Genomic DNA, 23,222 nt, shown 5'->3' on the forward strand with positions numbered 1-23,222 from the left:
ATTTTTTTATTTTCCCCAAAAAACGTGGGGGGCGTTAATTAGAGGGGGGCGTTAATACGGAGTTATACGGTAATTCAAAAAAATTTTATTGTAAGTGAACAAAAAAGGGATCTGCCAAATAAAAACAAGAGCACTGCAATGCAGAGCAATATACACAAAGCAAAGTCATATATGACATTTGACCCCTAAGTGAGACCTTGACCTTGAAGCAAGTCATCCGAAACATGCGCTCTGCAAGTCGTTTCGGTGTGGTGAACATTTGTGCCAAGTTTCCTTGAAATCTTTCAAGCAGTTCAAGAGTTACAGAGCGACATGAAACAATCTGATATGACATTCGACCCCTAAGTGTGACCTTGACCTTGAAGCTAGACACCCAAAACATGTGCTCTGCACATTGTCTCGGTGTGGTGAACATTTGTTCTTTGAAATCCTTCAAGGGGTTCAAGAGTTACAGAGCGGACACAAAATTTTTAACAGACGGACGGACAGACAGACGGACACCGGGGGTATAACATAATACCTTCCTTCGGGCGTATAACAAGTAATGTTCCTCATATAACCCTAGTTAGTCCAGCATGGATCTTCAAGTGATCATATAGTTCTCACAGCAATATGTCAAATGTATAACTTTGAAGAAATATGAAGTAAGAAAAAGATAACATGACAGCACAGTTTCATATGAATTTCTAAGACAACAGTTTTGATCAGATTATAACAGAGATATTAAATATAGATATACAACTGTTACCCTCATTGAAGAAGTATCCAAAGTCTTCCAAATTATTTGCAAATTCATACACTGGCTCTGTAACAGAGAATATACAGCATTTGAAAAAATATGCTCCAATTACTTAATCTTAGTTGTATCACTATCAATTTTACTAATAAAAGCATTATACAAAAAACAGTGTTCTGACATTTTTCTGTAGCGAACATTTTGAATAAATTCATCTGAATTTATGTTATTGAAAAAAGAAATCCTTTTTTTTTCCGAAATAAAGACCACAAAATATTATATTTAAGGGAAAATGTAAACTTTAAGATGGAAAGAAAGTCAGTCAATGATGATATACAACAGTGAAACACGCTTACCCTCCTCTGTCATAATTTTCTTCTGAAAATGGAAAAAGTAGAATAAGTAAATATTTTGGTCATTCCTACTGCACATTATACATCAACATTATTTTTTCCAGATTTTTCTGCATTAAATTTGTTGCAACCATTACACATGCATATTTTTTCCAGATTTTTCTGCATTAAATTTGTTGCGACCATTACACATGCATATTTTTTCCAGATTTTTCTGCATTAAATTTGTTGCAACCATTACACATGCATATTTTTTCTAGATTTTTCTGCATTAAATTTGTTGCGACCATTACACCTGCGTATCTTTTCCTGATTTTTCTGCATTAAATTTGTTGCGCCCATTACACATGCACCTTAATAGCATCATGCTTTATTGTGCAAAATTAAGAAAACAGAATGATCAAAATATGAACAAGAGCTTTTAGTAAAACGCATATGCCTCAAACCTCATCCCCCATCGCAATTATGGCCTGATATGTAATTTTCAGTCACAATTATACTGGACCTAAACACCCCAAGAATGAAGTTTGACTGCTGTAATCTCCAGTTATTATTATGAAAACATTCTGCATGCCTGGCAGTTTTGACCTTTACCTACAGACCCTATAATATTAACAAAAGTCATGTATAGTGGACGCAACTTGACCCCGATGGTTGACCTTTGTATTATAATACATAATGAGGCACAAACTATTATTGAAAAGGAGTGCACTGTATACAAACTTACTGCATATAAATATACATGGATACCCTAAGCACCCCTTATTCATACTAATGAAATAATCGATATGAATAATCAGCCTAAGGTCAACCATCGCAGTCAAGTTGCGACTACTATACTATAAAGTCTACTAGTCACAGACAAGAGCAATTTTAAACTGTTTTCAGTCACCATGACCTTGACCCCTTCAAAACAAGAGGACCATGATAGTCCTGAATCGCTCACCTCTTCCCACATGACCCAGTTTTGAGTATGATGTCGTTTTTTCTATTATTTGACATAGTGACCTAGTTTTAAACTTGACCTAGGTATTATCAAGATAAAAATTCTGACCAATTTTCATGAAGATCCATTGAAAAATATGGTCTCTAGAGAGGTCACAAGGTTTTTCTATTATTTGACCTATTGACCCAGTTTTCGAAGGTACGTGACCCTGTTTTAAACTTGACCTAGATATCATCAAGGTGAACATTCTCACTAATTTTCATGAAGATCTCATGAAAAATATGGCCTCTAGAGAAGTCACAAGGTTTTTCTATTTTTATACCTACTGGCCTAGTTTTTGACCGCACGTGACCCAGTTTCAAAACTGACCTAGATATCATCAAGGTGAACATTCAGATCAATTTTCATGAAGATCCATTGAAAAATATGGCCTCTAGAGAGGTCAAAAGATTTTAATAATTTTAGACCTACTGACCTAGATTTTGACCACAGTTGACCCAGTTTCAAACTTGACCTAGATATCATCAAGATGAACTATCAGACCAACTTTCATACAGATCCCATGAAAAGTATGGCCTCTAGAGAGGTCACTAGGTTTTTTTTATTATTTGACCTACTGACCTAGTTTTTTAAGGCACGTGACCCAGTTTCAAATTTGATCTAGATATCATCAAGGTAAACATTCTAACCAATTTTTATGGAGATCCATTCACAAGTATGGCCTCTAGATAGGTCACAAGGTTTTTCTATTTTTAGACCTACTGACCTAGTTTTTGACCGCACATGATCCTGTTTCAAACTTGACCTAGATATCATCAAGATGAACATTCAGACCAATTTTCATACAGATCCCATGAAAAATATGGCCTTTAGAGAGGTCACAAGGTTTTTCTATTATTTGACCTACTGACCTAGTGTTTTAGGGCATGTGACCCACTTTCAAATTTGACCTAGATATCATCAAGATGAACATTCAGACCAACTTTCATACAGATCCCATGAAAAATATGGCCTCTAGAGAGGTCACAAGGTTTTTCTATTATTTGACCTACTGACCTAGTTTTTGACGGCACGTGACCCACTTTCGAACTTGACCTAGATATCATCAAGATGAACATTCTGACCAATTTTCATGAAGATCTCATGAAATATATGGCCTCTAGAGAGGTCACAAGGTTTTTCTATCTTTAGACCTACTGACCTAGTTTTTGATCGCACGTGACCCAGTTTCGAACTTGACCTAGATATCATCAAGATGAACTTTCATACAGATCCCATGAAAAATATGGCCTTTAGAGAGGTCACAAGGTTTTTCTATTATTTGACCTACTGACCTAGTTTTTGATGGCACGTGACCCACTTTCAATCTTGACCTAGATATCATCAAGGTGAACGTTCTGACCAATTTTCATGAAGATCTAGTGAAATATATGGCCTCTAGAGAGGTCACAAGGTTTTTCTATTTTTAGACCTACTGACCTAGTTTTTGATGGCACGTGACCCAGTTTCGAACTTAACCTAGATATCATCAAGGTGAACATTCTGACCAATTTTCATGAAGATCTTGTGAAATATATGGCCTCCAGAGAGGTCACAAGGTTTTTCTATTTTTAGACCTACTGACCTAGTTTTTGAAGGCATGTGACACAGTTTCGAACTTGACCTAGATATCATCAAGATGAACATTCTGACCAACTTTCATAAGCAAAAATTTACGAACGCACGGACGCACGCACTGACGACGGACACCGCGCGATCACAAAAGCTCACCTTGTCACTTTGTGACAGGTGAGCTAAAAACTGATCCTCAGAGGGTCTTTCACTAACCACAGGAAATCATTCTGTGAATTATGAAATCTCAAGTGTTATCCAGTCACTCCTCTGAAACAAAATGGTGACCTGCTCGTCGGCAGAACAGTATGCCATCTTTTCTTCAAAAAATGGCACAAAAATCAAAATCATAAAGTACAATACACACATCCCAAAATATGAAAATGAATAAAACAGACCATGTAATCTAGAAAATAGCAGTCACATTATGCCTAAAATCAGTTGTTTATAAAAGCCAGATTTGCAACCAACTTTGCTGTCTGAAATAATATTTTTGCCATCATTTAAAGAATATTTTTGCCAGTTTAAGAATTTGTCTCAAATACGGTACATGTAGCAATATTTGTCTTAAAAATAAAATTAATAGTAATGATAGGTATTTCAACAAGAGGCCCAAATGGGCCTAAGTTGCTCACCTGAAGAGAACCTTAACCATCTGACTTTGCTTCTAACTAGGTTTGGTGAAAATCCTTTAGACTGTTCATTAAACGAAGGTAATTTAAAGGCTTTTTTCTATATTTTGCTGCCACACACCAAAAACGCATATAACCATCAGAAGAAATCATTTTAAGGTATTTCTATTTTAACTCTAGTGCCCCACTAAAGGGCCTAAGTGCCCCCATTTGAACAAATTTGGCGTAAGACCTTATAATGATGTTACAAACCAAGTTTGATGAAGATCCATCAAGAGGTTCGTAAGAAGAAGTACTTTAATGGTATTTCTATTTTAAGCTCTTATGGCCCCTGAAAGGGATCAACTGCCCCAAATTGAACAAACTTGGTAAAGGACCTTATAATGATGCTACAGGCCAAGTTTTAGGAAGATCCATCTAGCAGTTCATAAGAAAAAGTTTTTTTAACAGTTCTTCTATTTTTAGCTCTAGTGGCCCCTAAGAGGAGCCAAGTGCCCCTAATTGAACAAAAATGAGAAAGGACCTTATAATGATGCTCCAGACCAGGTTTGATGCAGATCCATCAAGCAATTCATGAGATGTTATTTAAAGTTATTTCTATTTTAAACTCTAGCAGCCCCTAAAAGGGGCCAAATGCCCCCAATTTTGGTGAATGATGTAGTTCATGAGAAGAAGTCATTTAAAGGCATTTCTATTTTTAGCTCTGGTAGCCCCTAAAAAGTGGCCAACTGTCCCCATTTGTTCAAAACTGGGACAAGACGTTATGATGATGCTACAATATTAAGTTTGATGAAGATCTATTTAGCAATTCATGAGAAGAAGTTGTTTAAAAGTATTTCTAATTTTAGCTCTAGTGGCACCTAAAAGGGGCCAAGTGCCCCCATTTGTATAAAACTGGATGAAGACCTTATAATGATGCTACAGACCATGTTAGCAGAAGATTCATCAAACAGTTCATGAGAAGAAGTCGTTTAAAGCAATTTCTAATTTTAACTCTAGTGGCCCTTAAAAGGGGCCAAGTGATCCCATTTGAACAAAAATGGGAGAGGATCTTATAATGATGCTACAGACCAAGTTTGATGAAAATCCATCAAGCAGTTTACGAGGAGAAGTTCTTTAAAGGTTTTTCTATTATTAGCTCTTGCAGAGCCTAAAAGGGGCAAAGGTGAACCATTTTGTTAAACTTGATAGAGGTTCATGCCAGGATGCTACTGACCAAATTTGACCCAGGATTATAAAACATTACAAGAGTATTATTCTGACAAGTAGTTTCAGAGGAGAAGATGTTTAAGTAAAAATGTTGACGCAAGAGGCCGGACGAAGGACGATGGACGTCGGACCATCCACCATCAAGTTCAGGTGAGTTAAAAAGCAAAACACTATGAGTATTGGATGAAAGATGACATGCATGGACTTTAAAGATTACTGTTCTACTACTAAAGCGTACAAGACCTTTGCAAGAATGATACATTCAGGTACCGTCTAACTACTATCTAATATACATGTGTGTGACTTTAACATAGATTTAAGAAAAAGAAAAACTATTTAAAGTACTTTTCTTAAAGTAAAACAATTTTTGTTTTTTTTTTTGACACTCTGGACTAATCACATATAAAGATGAGTGTAGTAACAAAAACCACTTTTCCAGCTCTTATACTCAGTAAAAATACTTCCTGAATGTAATACTCATGAATGTATACATGTATGATAAATGAGTAGTGGTGTTATTTGTCAGTAAGCTATTATTCAGATTCAGCTTGAAGTATTTTACTAAATGATTCACTCCAGTTTCAGTCTTATATTTTACGATGTGACATACGCTCCATAGATAGAAACAATCTAATAGTATATGTATGACATTTATGGAGAAAGTAAAGTTTTTGAATATTCATTCCTGTCAAAATCAGTTTAGAAAGCATTAATTAGTAGAAATTATCAGTGTTTTAGTGATTCTATTTTGATGCTGCATCCTGAGAAATGCAAATTAGCTGTGACCCAGCCCATGGAGCTGGCATACGCGCTGTAATATCACTGACAGAAGTTTATAACTCGTATACAGTGGAATTACACATTTTTGGTGGAAAACCCAAGTATTATGTGTAATGGAAGTAATTCAAACTGCAATATACAGTAAGACATCTTCCATCTTTAATTGCAATTTCTTCAACCGTTGCACATCTAGGGTTACCTGTGTCAATGACTGAGGGTGTTTACATTTGAAATGTCACATGTTGATTTGATTAACTGGTATTAGTATTGTTCGTAAGTATTGACCTGGCACTCATTAATCTTCGCCAATATTTTCGGGCGTTTTTTGTTAATTTACGCAATATTAGTATCCTGAAAGTATCTACATTATTAAAGTAACATGTAAAGTTAATCGATGGCACGGTGGCGTAGAGGTAACGTGTCTGACTTCCACGTTCGTTACCATGGGTTCGAAATCACTTACGTGAATAGAGCTTGTTTTTCTTCAATTTAAAGTATTGTAATGTTATCGTTTATATTATTTTATGTATCATATTTCATGAATTTTAATTCTTTTCTCTTGTATTTTTTTCTGGAACGCTGGTGACAGGTAATTTGTCTTTTTATCCAAGATACTTTTAAAACAATTTTATTCCACTTCTTACAACGGGTAAATGTGATTACTTTTAATAAATGAACCATAAATATCACGATACATTTGATCAAATGAGCAGTATTTAGTCTGCATATAAACTTTGGGGGAAATAAAAGATATGGTCAGACGTAGGACTCGAACCCACAATCCTGATATTGGCAGGTAAACGCTTTGTCCGCACAGCTACCTGCACATGTGACAATATATCGATTAAGAACGATATATATGATATTTAGTTATATCGCTATTTATGTTCGGACACCGAAAATTAATTTACGGAAATATACGGAATATTCATGAGTGCCAGGTCAATACTTACGGACAATATTTCACTCTTTATGTTACTTAATCCCAAAATAAAAACTGTCATAACTTTAATTTTTCAAGCATATTGTTATAGAATGTGTCGCTGTTATCCACATAATATATGATTTCTTGCTGATCTTGCCCATATTCATGAGCACTGACAAAGACTTAAGGCAAATGCCTATATTTCATTTTTTTAGAGTATGAGCTGGTTGCAATGGTGTAATTCACTCTGTTTTACATATTTTGACCATTTGAAGGCAAGCAAAGGCTATACTAAGAACATAATTATTTTCAGTTTAAGGACCCCTTTACCAGAGTGTGAGCAATTATAGAATTAGTATACTTACTGTGTGGTAACTACACTAGTATACTAGCCATATGTTTTGATATGGCTATTGTTGCCGCTCACAGCAAAGAAACAGCATTGAAGTTGTTGAAGAGCTTTCATATGTTTTTTTTGTTTTTGTTTTTTTTTTCTTCAAAAATTGTTACCAAACATGTTTGGTAGTAATGCCCAAAAAAGTAGCTGCCTCCGAACAGTATTCAGCAAATGTATATCTTCTAAACACAAAAATAGTTCAATTTCCTGTCAGATGTTCCTTTGGGGCTTTCTATACTGATAATGTGTGTGTGGTTTACACAAGCATACTGAACAAATAAGAAAATTCTATGAAAATATATCCCTCGCAGCCGCCAAATAAGTTGATTTGTGAAATGAGAGGAGTATATTTTGAAAATTATTTCATTTTCAAGTATACACAACGGTTTGTTGGTTCCTAATTTTTACAAAATCAAGCAGGAAAACTCTGCTCTATAGTGATCTATAAGTTTCATGAAGATCCATCAATGGATACTTATTTTCTGGGAATTTATGAATTAAAAACAATTAAAGGGCAATAACTTTGCAGTTACTGAAGAGATTCTGATGAAAGATACACATGAATCACCACCCTATAGTAATCTATATTTGTGTTAATTTAATGAAGATCCATCAACGGACTACTTTATTATATAGGAATACATGCATTGTAAAATAAATAAAGGACAATAATCTGGTTATTGAAGACATCTTCGTGAAATTAAGCATGCACCACTGCCCTATAGTGATCCAATTTTGTGCAAAGTTTCATGAAAATCAATTAATAGGTTTAAATTTAGATGCAGTAAAAAATCCCTATTTTTTACCAACTCGAGGGGAAAAACTGCTTTGACTATGCTAAATGTGAGCAAAGGTCATGTGCTAATTAATCATTATGTGAGGTTTGGTGATTCTAATTAAAATACTTTTTGAATTATATGCATTTTCAATTTTCTACCAAATCAAGGGTAAAACTCTGCTTTTATTGGGTCAAGGGGGATAATACTCAGTGTGTGCTAATTAACAATTTTGTGAGGTTTGGTTATTCTATCTTAAATACTTCTTGAATTACAAGTATCTTTAATTTCGGACAGACGGTCGCATGCATGCAGGACGGACAATGCCAAAACAATATCCTTCTACCTTCAGCAGGGCTAATTAATAATTATTAATAATCATGTGAGGTTTGGTGATTCTAGCTAAAATATTTTTTGAATTATAAGCATTTTCTCTTTTTTTTTCCCAAACAAATCAAGGGAAAAATCTCTGTATTTACTGGGTCAAGGGAGATAATACTAAGTGTGAGCAAAGCTCATGTGCTAATTAACAATTATGTGAGGTTTGGTGATTCTAGCTTAAATTCTTTTTTAATTACAAGCATTTTTTATTTTGGATTGACACACACAGACTGACGAACATCCGCATAAACAAAGCCAAAACAATATCACTCCGCCTTTTACGGGGGATAAAAAACTTTTATCTTATATAAAAAGGGCATAACTTGAATATAATATATGTTTTGTCAAGTATTCAAACATAAGTTGAACACCTCTGGTAAATGTGAATAATTTATGTTGCTATCCAAACTGTTACAGATAATAAATCTTCTCTGATTAGTTGTCACACATGATAAAGCGGCTATCTCAAATAATATGTGTTTGCAAAAACTACTAAGCTAACAGGTTAGAGACCAATGGTGAACATTTTTCTGCTTTCTTCTCAACTGTCTTTCCTCATGCTACAATTGCAAAATAAACTGACATGTTTTTACCACTTCATAGCTTCCTCAAATGTTTTAATCTTTTATATTGAATAATTAGAATGAAAACTGTGATCCAATAAATTCTTATGAAAGAATGTTTAAAAGTAGTAATCAGCAAAACTGAGGAGAAGTTTTTTGTTTTTTTTTTGTTTTCCTCAGATAAGGCTGTATTCACGGTACTGGACAGATCAAAACATACCACTACTGATGTAGTCACCATACAGTACTACCATTTAATTCTGAAAAAAAAACTTGAGCAAGAAAACACTAACACTTAAAATAATTAGAAACACACAGAAACTGATCAAAATTAACTAGCTGGAAAAATATTTCAGAAGATATGCCAGTAAAGCAGGTAGTGATAATAGAAGAAGGTAGTATACAAACAAAGCAAGACGAACATTTCTGAACTAGAGCTTTAAATTTAGGTCACTAATACCCACAGACACCCTTCTAATAAAGGGAAAGTAAAATGATTTTTGAGAGAGTGACCTGGGTTATGCACACTGAATGCTAATTTTATGAGAATTTCAGCAGGTAAGAAGATATGAAGACACAATTTGACCTAATTGAACTTTGACCAATAAATGTGTCCTTGACCTTTGATCTAGTGACATGTGTTGTGCACACAATGTGCATGTTCTATGAATGAGGGTAACAAATGATGCTAGTTTTATAAAAACCCTCCAAGCTATTAAGAAGATGTTGAAAAAACACAGTGAGATATCCACTCTACATATGCATGATTCCAATATAGAGGCCATATACCTTGAAGGAATAATAAATACAGTAACATTAAGGAATAATGAATTCAGTAACATTAAATCAACAAAAATAGCTCTCACAATTATTGTTAATTAAATCCATTTAAGAAAAAGGGAAAAAAGCCAACACTGTAGCTGACACATCTGTGATACAAGTTTTCGAAGCTAGTGCATTGTTAAGCTGGTTCTAACCACAACCCGATAGTCACTAATAAGTTCAAAAAGAAATTAACAGATCTTAATATCATTTTAAACATAAGAAATGTCTGCCACAAGACTACCTGATGCAACCTTTTGTGTTTACTTCGGTTATTAATAGCCTACAACTGAAGTATGGAATTTCACCCCAACAAAAATAACAGTAAGTGAGTCAGTTATTGTACAGTTTGTGCTTTTCCTTTCAGCGCTGTTTGGGGCATCATCATACATATGGCCAGAAAGAACATTCAAGTAAATTCAGTGAAAGGTATCCCCCGCCAAGCAGGATAAAACTTTCATACTCCAAATGCCATACTTTGCTTATTAAAAGCGCTTCATGTCAGTTTATTATGAAACAGCTTACTGGTACTTATTTTTAGTAAAAATAAATAGTTTCTAACAGAAGTCGTTGAGTAAAACACATTTTGAATTTTAAGTACATGACCTTGACCTGAAATCAATTATACTTTGCTCTGAAATCCATTATATAGCTGCTCAGAAATCATTTCTTTGTGTGACCAACATCCCTAAGTGTGATACATACTATCCTAACCGAAGTAACTATCTAAAAATACCCTTTTCTACTTTTGTAACACTGTCCAAAACCTTGACCTAAATGCAATGGCTTTTGGCCTCCAAGACAGCTCACTATTATACATGTACCAAGTTTGGTTGCAATTTCTAATTCTTAATGCCAAACCTATACTCTTCTGCTTTTGATGAGGGATGAAAATAAAATGGTTTAGGCTGGGGCTCTACTAAATTACAGTTACTCAGATAACCCTGAATACAGGTTGTTTTTATAATCTAATATCTGACCCTAAAGCTGCATGCCTCAAGATTTATACCAAATTTTTGAAATTTAGAAAATGCTTTCTTTGGTTAGTTATTGCAATATAAAAGTAAAGTGATTCCGTGCATTTTAAGAACATTTAATCAATAAAAACACTCTTTTTTATCAATAAAATAATTATATAGAAAACTCCCAAAAGCATTAGCCACACTACCGAAATTAGATGCAAAATACAAAGAATTTAGCTTTATTTTATAATTTAAATTATGACACAAATTGAAATATCTACATAAAACAACACTCATTTATCATTTTCAATATCTAGTATTTTAATGTTATCTGGAGGCATGTCATTTTAAGAAGCTAAGCAAACCTCTGGAAACTGGAAAGCTTGTACTAGAGAGTAGCAATATAATATTTCATTATTATGCAATAGAAACAGATACAGTTGTAGATTAGATCAGAGTTATATATTGTCAGCCTTGTTATTCCTGTTCAATAATACCTGTATCCATGAAAATGCTCCTCCCATCGTGACAATCTGTTATATCACAAAATTAAAATCATAAATAATAAACAAAATAAAACATAAAAGTGCAGTTAAACAGGAACATATTCGTTTTCAAACTTCTTTATGATTCTATTTGTTCCAAACTTTTTGCTATACAGTGTGCATTTTTTCATAGCTGTAAGATTAATGAACATTCTACTTTATATTTTTTTCATTTCCATTGATAAAGATTTATAAGAAACAAAATATGTATCTTTATTTTACACATGACAAATTTTCTTGAAATGGTGGATATTGTTCTGCTGGCACTGAGAGTTATTTTATAGTAATGGAATGTGTATCAATATTTGTATCTCACTATCAGTATCACATTAAAGATAATCTGCTTTTAAATAATAACTATATATAAAATGAGAGGCAGGGCACTGTACACAGTATGAAATCAACTATGTCACTAATGAGGCACTAATGGGTGTTCCTTTGTATAGACAGACCATACTGGCAACTGGCACACTTTGTAAAGTAACTGGGTATAGTTAAACTGCGTGTTTTGAGCCGTGACGGAATGATACATTTTTCGATTGGTTTATATCGATATTCGGTCCATACCTGGCTGAAAAATCTCTATAAAGTAAGTTGATATGTATGTTTTGTTTAACATGAACTTGATTATATCTCTGGCACAGTTGGTAGAGCGTAATGATTACAAACCGTGAGGTGCGAGTTCAAGCCAAGATTACGGCCGTATTTTTTCTCTAGTATACATTATTTTTATTTTATTTTAGTCAAAAATCTTTGAAGACTCTTTTTAAAAACTGTTTTATATATTTTAATAATAATGTTTGACTTACTTTTTTCATTGTTTCTATATTTTTAATATATATTGCTACTTTTATTTCAATTTATATCCTTTAGACCAGGCATTCGTTTACATTCATCGATAACTAATACCGCTTTACTATGTATTACATGATATATATGTTCCTACCCTTTTTTGGCAAATAAGCTGTCCTGCATAAATTAGTCACGGCTCAAAAAACGTGGTCGGCCTATACTATTTGTTTAAATGGGTCAACCGTGTTGTTGTACTTATAAAATAAACTGGCCCGGTTTATAGGTTGGTCCGGGTTATGGATATGCTATAAGCATTGTATTTTGTCATTATTTTTTAGCATGGATCCCCTTCAGTTTGGAACCGTCAATGTTTACAAAAACGTTTGTTTATTTTATGATTTAATGTTTGCCCTGTCTCACATATAGCAACACTATTGACCAAAAAAAGTTCACCAAAACCCTGTGTGCCAACCAACAGATTATTTCTTAAGACCTTTTTCCCAGGGAGCTTCCATATACAGAGATTTCTTATAATTCTATTTTAAGTTAAAACTTCATCTAATTTTAACAAGTGCTCGTAGAACACGAAATGCACCCCTTGATGTATTCAGTAATTGTACAAGGAACAGAAATGATTTGGTCACTGTGTACTGGATGTTTGACATACTGACCTCAAATCAATAACTAGACTAGATGCCCATGGACAACATGACGAGCCCGCCAGCTGTCATAAGGACTGGGAGTTCCACACGACACTCTTAAGCCCACACAAAAATCCTTCACAGTAGAGATAGGTCATAATATACCTTAAAATTGGATGTAACATGCATGTTGTACTACAGAAAAGTGGTCTTGACTTTTCCTTACAACCAGTAATAACAAGGAGCTGCATTCAATAAACGCTTGATGCCCCCGGTGGCATCCTTGTCGATACAAAGCAGCCTAAGTCCAAAACAAGGTCAAGTTCAAGGTCAAGGTCAAACTGAGGTCAGGTGATGTCTGAAGATGAGGAATGGTCACAGGAAACATCTGCATTAGTATCAAGTCATTCTAGTTAGGGGTATTGATGATAGACGTGTCCAAATTGGTTAACCTCTTACGTACAGGCCGGACGAACGGACAGACAGGACAATCACTATATGCCTCCCGCATCAGTAGATGCCGGGGGCATAAAAAAGTTACAAGATAAGCTATTTATAGTAACAACAAAAGGAAGTAATTCTAGGTTCTTGCACATGACACTTTGTCTCATGATGGTGAACAATTGTGCCAAGTTACATCAAAATCCCTCTATGCATGAAAAAGAAATGCTCTGGGACAAAGTCATTTTTGTATCTGACCTTTGACCTCTAAATGTGACCTTGATCTTAGATCTAAGGACCTGGTTCTTGCGCATGACACTCTGTCTCATAATGGTGAACATTCATGCCAATTAAAATCAAAATCCCACCATGCATTAGGAAGAAATGGTCCGGACAAACTTCAATTTGACCTTTGACCTCCAGTTGCAACCTTGACCTTTGAGATAGTAACATGGGGTTTGAGCATGACACTCTTTCTCACTGAGGTTAACATTCTTCCAAATATAAACAATATTGGTCCATGCATGTCAAAGTTATCGTCCGGACAAAATTGGATGGACGGACGGAAGCACAGACGGACGCACATACACCGAACCGCCAAAAGTGCCGTATAAGTCAAGCTCACTGCAAGCGAGCTCAACAATAATTATTATGGGTCATTTACCAGTCATAAGTAAACTCTGTATCAAATGTGACTTCAGACCAAAGCATTCTCTAGTTATTTGGCAAAACAAAGTTCTACTGTTCTGGGTCAATGTGACCTTGACCTTTGACCTACTGACCTCAAAATCAATAGGGGTCATCTGCTGGTCATGATCAACATTCCTATTATGTTTCATGATCCTAGGCCCAAGCATTCTCAAGTTATAGTCCAGAAACTGTTTAATTGTTACGGGTCACATGGTTCAACAAGAAAGCATCTGGCTGTTTCGGATGTTAATCAAAACGTCTCCTAGTTAAAACACCCCCCATTTGGGTCAAAAAATCCCCCTTTTTGGGTAAAAACACCCCCCTATAAAAATTTACCTAGTCAAAACACCCCCTTGATAAAAATATGTGTATGTATATTGTTTCAAATAAGCTTTGTAAAATACTTGTATATATACTGATGATCAATGTTTTTTACATGTCATCAGTTTAGAGAAGGATGTTATTAACATAGTTTAGAATGTCATGGTATAGTTTATACATTGTTATATGATTATTAAATCAGGGACTGCGTTTTGGACGAAGCTGAGCGATAACATCACCTTAAAATATTTCAATTCGCCCTTCCCGCCAAGAAAAGCGAAGTCCAGTCGCCCTAAAATTAGATGGAAGAAAAACATATTCGGCAATAAAGTGCACCAAGATTATATGTCTCGGTTATGTAAAGTCTGTAAACACAATACGCAATACGCAATACACAGAGTGTCAACGGGAGGCATGCACAGCGAGATGATCACTCAATTTCAGGTTGACGCCGCTGAATTTGCTGCTAATTGTTTGCAGTTAATGTGATTGCAGTAAACGACAACAAAAGACAACAAGAGCACCGCCTTGCGGGTGCAGACGCTCATCTGATTTTTTGTCTCTGTATAATAGAAATATTGTCCTACCCACAATTTTCTAAGTCCAAAAGGGGCATAATTATTGCAAAAAGCAATGTAGAGTTACGGTACTTATTGTGCAGAGTCAGCTTTTAATGGCAAATAACTGCTCTGAGTTTTAAAGCAATAGCTTTGACCTTTCAGGAGAAAAGTTGACATTAATACAAAACTCAACCAAGAAATCTGATATTTTCAAAGACCAAAAGGGCCATAATTCTTGCAAAAAGCAGGATGGAGTTATGTTTCTTGCTGTACAGAGTCGGCTTATGATGGTGAACAAGTGTTACAAGTTTCAAAGCAATAGCTTTGATAGTTTAGGAGAAAAGCTGACCTAAACATAAAACTTAACCAAGAAATCTGATATTTTCTAAGTCCAAAAGGGGCCATAATTCTTGCAAAAAAGCAGGATGGAGTTATGTTTCTTGCTGAACTGAGTCAGCTTATGATGGTGAACAAGTGTTACAAGTTTCAAAGCAATAGCTTTGATAGTTTAAGACCCGACGCCGATCAAGTGATGACAATAAACATAAAACTTAACCAAGAAATCTGATATTTTCTAAGTCCAAAAGGGGCCATAATTCTTGCAAAAAGCAGGATGGAGTTATGTTTCTTCTTGTACAGGGTCTGCTATTGATGGTGAACAACTGTTGCAAGTTTCAAAGCAATAGCTTTGATAGTTTAGGAGAAAAGCTGACCTAAACATAAAATTTAACCAGGCAACGCCAACGCCAATCAAGTGATGACAATAACTCAAACACGAGCACCGCCTTGCGGGTGCTGACGCTCATCTGATTTTTTTTGTGTAATAGAAATATTGTCCTACCCATGATTTTCTAAGTCTAAAAAGGGCCATCATTTTTGCAAAAAGCAGGATAGAGTTATGTTTCTTGATGTACAGTGTCCACTTATGATGGTGAAAAACTGTTGCAAGTTTTAAAGCAATAGCTTTGATAGTTTATGAGAAAAGTTGACTTAAACATAATACTCAACCAAGAAAATGATTTTCTAAGTCCAAAAGGGGCAAAAATTATTGCAAAAAGCAGGATGGAGTTATGTTGCTTGCTGTACAGGGTCAGCTTATGATGGTGAACAAGTGTTGCAAGTTTCAAAGCAATAGCTTTGATAGTTTAAGAGAAAAAGTTGACCTAAACATAAAACTTAACCAAGAAATCTGATATTTTCTAAGTCCAAAAGGGGCCATAAATCTTGCAAAAAGCAGGATGGAGTTATGTTTCTTGTTGTATAGGGTCAGCTTATGATGGTGAACAAGTGTTGCAAGTTTTAAAGCAATAGCTTTGATAGTTTAGGATAAAAGCTGACCTAAACATAAAACTTAACCAAGAAAACTGATTTTCTAAGTCCAAAAGGGGCAATAATTCTTGCAAAAAGCAAGATGGAGTTATGTTTCTTGATGTACAGGGTCTGCTTATGATGGTGAACAAGTATTCCAAGTTTCAAAGCAATAGCTTTGATAGTTTAGGAGAAAAGTTGACCTAAACATAAAACTTAACCAAGAAATCTGATATTTTCTAAGTATAAAAGGGGCCATAAATCTTGCAAAAAGCAAGATGGAGTTATGTTTCTTGCTATACAGGGTCAGCTTATGATGGTGAACAAGTATTCCAAGTTTCAAAGCAATAGCTTTGATAGTTTAGGAGAAAAGCTGACCTAAACATAAAACTTAACCAGGCAACGCCGACGCCAACGCCGACAACCGCTCAAGTGATGACAATAACTCATCATTTTTTTTCAAAAAATCAGATGCGCTAAAAAGAGTAATAACTACAGTTGAAATCGGAGATCAGAGAGCCCGAAAAATTCGAAAAACAGCTATAACTTTCGAATTTCTTAACCAGTACAGGGTTTTCCTTGACGCACATTTTTGTGCGTTTTAGCACACTGATTTTCAAAATGACCCCCAAAATATTTCTGAGCGCGTCATTGGTGGTGCAACTCAACAACCGGCCGAAATTTCAGCGACGCAAAATTTCGTACCCAATATTGTCAGTAATACTGATTCGCACTTAAGTACGAAGTAGTAAAGGTAGACTGCGCTCTAGGTTTAATTATCAGATAAACATCGACGTTATTTTAATCGGTAAACCATTCAACAAAATGGCGCATCAAGTAAAAATGACGTCCTATGTGTCATCTGCACGCGAGGAAAACCCCACAAGAGAAACTGCCTCTTCCCCGTCCGAAAATGTTAACGTCGCTAAAAAAGTTTGCACACCACGAGGTTTTTGTGAAAAATGGTTATCCAAATATGACTGGTTGTATGTAGAAAATGGGAAAATGAAATGCAGGTCATGTATAAGTTCACGTCAAAACAATCCTTTCGTGTCGGGTTGTGAAAATTTCCGAAATACCACATTAACATGCCACCAAAGTTCCCTCAGCCATTCAGATGCACTAAAAGCGATAAAATTACTGTCTGATTTCAAAAAAAAGTATAAAAAAGGCCGAAATTGAAAAGGACAAGTTGATGAATAGTTCTGAAAAAACTCAGTGTCATGTAACACAATTACGTACTGTTTATTGTATGGCAAAAAATGGAATTTCTGCTAGAAATTTTGAACCACTTATGAAACTTCAAAAGGATAATGGTTGTAATTTTGTGGATGACTATTACAAAAAGCCAGAAGTTGTGTGTGAGATGGAGTCAGTTTTGGCTGAACAGATTGAGAAAAGTACTTTTGATAACATTCAAGAAAGCCCTTACTTTGGTATAATGCTGGACAAAACTTGCGACATTTCAGTTGAGAAAAAACTTGTGATTTATATTAGGTATATTAAAGATAGTGAAGTGTTTGTATCTTACACTGGGAATAAACGTGTTACAGACTGCACTGCAGAAGGTATTAAAACAGCTCTTTGTAATTTTCTTGAAGATTGTGGTATTATTACTAATAATGACTATTCTAAAATGATGGGATTAGGAACTGACGGTGCAGCAGTTATGGTTGGACGGCTGAATGGACTTGGTGTGAAGCTGAAGGACAAAAATGATAAATTAGTGCAAGTTCACTGTGTTGCACACAGACTTAATCTTGCTGCCTCCCAAGCTGGTAATGGCATCCAGTATATGGAAGAATACAGGCGCTATATTCAGTTAATTTATAAATTTTTTTCAGACTCTCAGGTTCGTTACGATAAACTAAGGGAGTTGCAAACTCTTCTCCATGGAGAAGTTAGGCAAATTCCTGAAGGAACCTCTGTACGTTGGTTGTCAGTAGAGAGTGCCGTTAAAATGATTTATAAACATTTTGATGCCATTGTCCTTACTCTTGAAGATGATAAAGATAAAACAGGCAAAGCTGCTGGACTCTGGAAATTCTTTGCTACTTCTCTTTTTTTGCTTATCACTGCACTGCTTATTGATGTTCTTTCTGTTATAGGTATATTAAGTCTTACTTTTCAAAAATTAATTTAGCATCAGTGAGGCACAATGTAGATTCAACTATAAACACAATAAGCACTATGAGGCATGGTTCTACCACTGTTGATCAGGTTTTGCAAGTGCTAGATAATAATGATCCTGGGTCTGATGTTAAGTACAAAGATGTTCAAATTCAAGATAATGAAAACTTAAGGAGAAGATTTGACAGTGTAAGAAATCAGTACCTTGATAGACTTATTGAAAATCTTGAAAACAGGTTTCCAAAGGATGATTTACATATTCTTGAGTGTTTTGATATTGTATTCAACCCTAAAAGGTATCCAGGTAACCAGATGAACTTGCTTACATATGGAAATGACCAGCTGGATAAATTATGTGAATTTTATTCAGATATTGTTGATGTTGATAGATGTAAAGCTCATTTCCTCCAATTTAAACATTTTGTAGTACCCATAAGGATGACTATGGCACTTTTGACAATTTTACCAGGATGATACTGTGTGAATATCAAGACATTTACCCAGACTTGGTGTTACTTGCATCTATAGCTCTGATAATTCCTGTCTCAAGTGCTCCATGTGAAAGGGGATTTTCACAGCAAAACATTTTGAAAACAAAGTTAAGAAATAGGTTGAATCCTGATAGGCTTTATAGACTTCTTGTTATTAGACTGAATGGTCCAGAAGAAATGGACTTTTTTATGGCTGCTAGAGCATTTGGCAGTTTAAAAGAAAGACAGAAATAAAATCTTATAGTAAATTTTATTATGACCACTGATATTAAGTATTAATGTCAGACTCATTTGTAAACTTCAGACAATATACATTTGAAAACTGTGGAACTGAATGTATGTTTATAATTGTTATGACTGAAGTCAGAAGATAAAACTGATAATAGCATCTAATGGTACTGTTGAACTTACATATAAAAGTTACTTTACATCAATAAAGTTATAGATGTTGCATGTACGTCTTTTCTTTTTGTTCTAAACAGTGCATTGCAAGTTAACTTAAAAAAAAAACAACAGTCTTTTCTATTGGATTTTTTTAAAAACAATATATTTATAAATATTATAGATTGCATCTACCATTTTATTCATTTTTGTAACTTAAAAAAAAATGACCCCTTGAAATTGAAAATGACACCCAAGGTCAAACATGAAGGGGTCATAATGACCCCCTATCAAAATTTCCGAGGGAAAACGCTGCCAGTAGATCTACATGATTACTTTAGAAGATGTCATGGTTTCGGGAACAAATTGTTACAAAATTTTGGTTGCCGCGAATATGTGACTACCCATTACTCCTAACGTTTATTACGTTTATTTACGTTGATTACTTCTCAGTCTGTATATCTTTCATTTAAAACATATAAAGTTAAATATAATGCTGTTGACAAACTATCAAATTTGTTGATTGATAAAAATAGCAGACGACAAATATATCAGATAATGCCTGATATACTTAAACAAAATGATAACTCTCAATGTTAGTACATACTTCTTAAGTTTGACGCAGATCCTGGTTGCACATATAGTAATAAAAATTTGATATTTTCTATAAAAGATATTTTGTAAAGTCACTGTTTTTTGTCTTTCAAATAAGAAACGAATTTCTTGAGAAAAATAAAATATCTTTAAGGATAGCTTTTGAAAATTACTATATAATGTTCCAGTTGATTCATGTACTGGACAGTGGAAATTGTTATTTTGTATTATTATATGTAATATTGTATTATTATATTGACTATAAACAAATTTAAGATATTTTATACATGATGAAGATTTAAAAGAAACAAAATATGTATCTTTATTTTACACATGACAAATTTTTTTGAAATGATGGATATTGTTCTGCTGGCATTTAGAGTTCTTTTATAGTTATTGAATGTGTATCAATATTTGTATCTCACTATCAATTTATATTTGTATCTGTATAATTAAATTTGCAGCAAATGTTGATTGTAGATTCATGTCTTCCATCTATATACATGTTTTTGCTATAAGCATATATTTGTATGTTTAATGCAATAAACCATTTTGAGTTGAACTGAGATTGAGCTGAGAAAAAAAGATAATCCTTTCTCAAATGTTCACACATTTTAATAGGTGATTAATGGGTTTATCACACTGGTACTAGTACATAGCCTTAATATACAGCTCAATTAATGAACAGCTATGTACATGTACAGTGTAAAGGTGTTGATTACTCCAATTTAGGTGTAAATAATATTGATTTTGTGATTTTGCGTAATATACGACTTAAAAATATTTAATACAAAAGATTAAGATACAGAATTGAAATAAAAATTAATATATATATAAATTTCTATATAAAACAAAATAGGGGGTGTTTTATAGGGGGGTGTTTTGACAACATTCTAAATCAAATGGGGGTTTTACCAAAATGTGGGGTGTTTTGACTAGGGGACATTTTGACTTGAAAACACGGTTGGATGACTGTATCAGTGGCAGCCTTACTCATTTGGCTTATCCGGATGACTTATTTTATGATCTGATATTTTATAGTTGTCATCCCTCTAAGCCTTACCCGTATCTGAATTTACTGTTAGGAAAAAAAAGACTTAAAAAAAGTCATAATATACTGGTCAGACTTACTTGCTTTAAAAAATTAAACATTAACATTCATGTAGAAACTTCATATGAGTTGAATTTAATCCATGATTTTAAATAAGAGACTTAAATCTTCGAAAATATGATGTGACAGGTGCAAGGAGATATCTACCCTGACACTGGTTTCAATAACAGCAGACTGCCGCTATTTATAAGTTATTAGATTTGTATTGAGAAATATGCATGAGTTCTGCAGCGGAAATATTGGGCAACTTTAGCAGCACAATATTATTCCGCGAAAGAACAAGTGCATATTTGTCAATGCAAATCTAATAATATTTTATTACATACGCATCTACACTTAAAATTATCATATAAATGATACAAATTTGTTATTAAGCCCGAGGCAAATTGGAAATATGGTCGTTAAAGAATGTACCTTTAAACGCGACAACACACATGAAATTGAGTTTTTAAATAAGTATAATAAAACACTAAATTACAGAAATAAAACACAAAATATACATTCATAAAATGTCAGCAAGGCATGTCCTATAAAACGTTCCCAACGGATTTTAATCGGGGATTTCTTAACAGAAATATGCAGAATAATTTGGGCGTCACGGAGACAGCAACAGTCAAAAAAGTTATCACGCTGTCCCGAACCACGTCCTATTATTTGGACTATTTCAGCGGGGTATCATGTGAAAGCCTGGATTTTTTATTCATTGACAACAACCCTTGGAATTCTTCTTCATGGGAATTGTTTTAGATTTAGATGTTGGAGTATCAAACAATACATCAAAAACTCTTGAATCTTAAATCTATTAGTATTACTTGTCACTGAAATACCAATTAAGGGGCTCGGAATAACAAGAAAAGGGCATATTAACTGTGTAGTTACCTGGGAGTGTCCGCTGAACTGTTCTGTAAGGGTAAAAACTAATGACAACGTGTAGATATATGTTAAAAATTTACTGAAACACATACGCGATGCGTAAAAGTTGACAAAATGATTTTTGGGTTTTTCCCGCAATCGTCCAGTGACACAGACCAGGAAGTTTTTGTTAAAACAGCTACCATACTATCGCATGTTGTATATTCCCCGTATCCATGCCGGTTATAGCAATTTACCGACTTTTATGTCAGTTTTGGTTAGTTAGCAAACTTGTACTTTGGGAACCCTAAGTTTTCCACCTTTGCTGAAGGTCACCTGAGTTGCAGACTATAGGAGCTAAGTTACTGTTAACTCCAACGGCTACTTCCGTATGGCTACTTGACAGGTTTGGAACCACCAGATCACTAAATTGCATAGGAAAGTGAACCAGCGAATATATTTGCATTTAATGAACAGAATTATCTCATTTTCACTCCTATTACTACCATCCCATACAAAAAAAACTAAACACTGTCGATAAACCCCACCAGAACCATAAGTTCCACATCGAGTTGTTACTCCAATAAACACCATCAAAACCATGTTCCAATTTCACATGCAAATGAGGTAACGGATCACTAGTTAACATAAATGTGTAATTTAACAACACGCTACAACACAAATGAACGGCAAAGGAATATTTTTTATAACGGTTTGATAAACAGTCTACTGCAACCAAATTATGATAGCGCTTGAAAAGCTGTATTAATGCCATTTAAAAATGAAAGCCTTATCACGGTCACACTTTTTCAGAGGATAAAACATGTGCTTTCTCTGTTATCGAAAGTTTTGCAGATTTATTGTAACAAGGCAGTCTGAAAGACAGCTATATCCCCCGCCGCTGTTATGGATAGTGAAAGGGTTGATGGTATTGGGTGGAAGCATTAAACATTCGAGTTGTGACCTTGACCTTAAGCTAGCAGTAGGTGAATTTGGAGTTCTGCACATTGTCTTGATAAGGGGAATATTACAGACGAGTCATATTAAAATCCTTCAAGGGGTTTAGGAGATATAGAGCAGACATAAAATGGAAGTCTCATACCTTTGATCTTGACCTTGAGCCAACGTGGCTGACTCATGAGTTCTGCACATCGCTTTGTTGAGGTGATCAACTGACCAAAGTTTCATGAAAATCCTTCAAGGGGCTGAGGAGATACAGAGCGGACACAAAATGGAAGGCTCAAACCTTTGACCCTGAGTTGTGACCTTGAC

General features: G+C 34.5%; 1 protein-coding gene across 2 annotated transcripts in view; it reads right to left on the minus strand.

Moving 5' to 3' along the window:
- LOC123566552 (cotranscriptional regulator FAM172A homolog) overlaps window positions 1-22,134 on the minus strand; it is an 81,123-nt gene extending 58,989 nt beyond the window's left edge. Inside the window, exons 1-4 of one of the 2 annotated variants that reach the window (XM_045360761.2) lie at window positions 21,978-22,134; window positions 11,591-11,626; window positions 1,093-1,114; window positions 749-805 (exon numbers count right to left, since the gene is read on the minus strand). In XM_045360761.2, the coding sequence (XP_045216696.1) occupies window positions 749-805; window positions 1,093-1,114; window positions 11,591-11,626; window positions 21,978-22,061 (199 nt within the window). In that variant the 5' untranslated portion in view covers window positions 22,062-22,134. The remainder of the gene's footprint in view (window positions 1-748; window positions 806-1,092; window positions 1,115-11,590; window positions 11,627-21,977) is intronic. The other variant, XM_045360763.2, reaches the window with a different exon arrangement.
- Between the last annotated feature and the right edge of the window lie 1,088 nt (window positions 22,135-23,222).

Source organism: Mercenaria mercenaria, chromosome 8 (genome assembly GCF_021730395.1).
Source record: "Mercenaria mercenaria strain notata chromosome 8, MADL_Memer_1, whole genome shotgun sequence".
Classification (NCBI taxonomy): domain Eukaryota; kingdom Metazoa; phylum Mollusca; class Bivalvia; order Venerida; family Veneridae; genus Mercenaria; species Mercenaria mercenaria.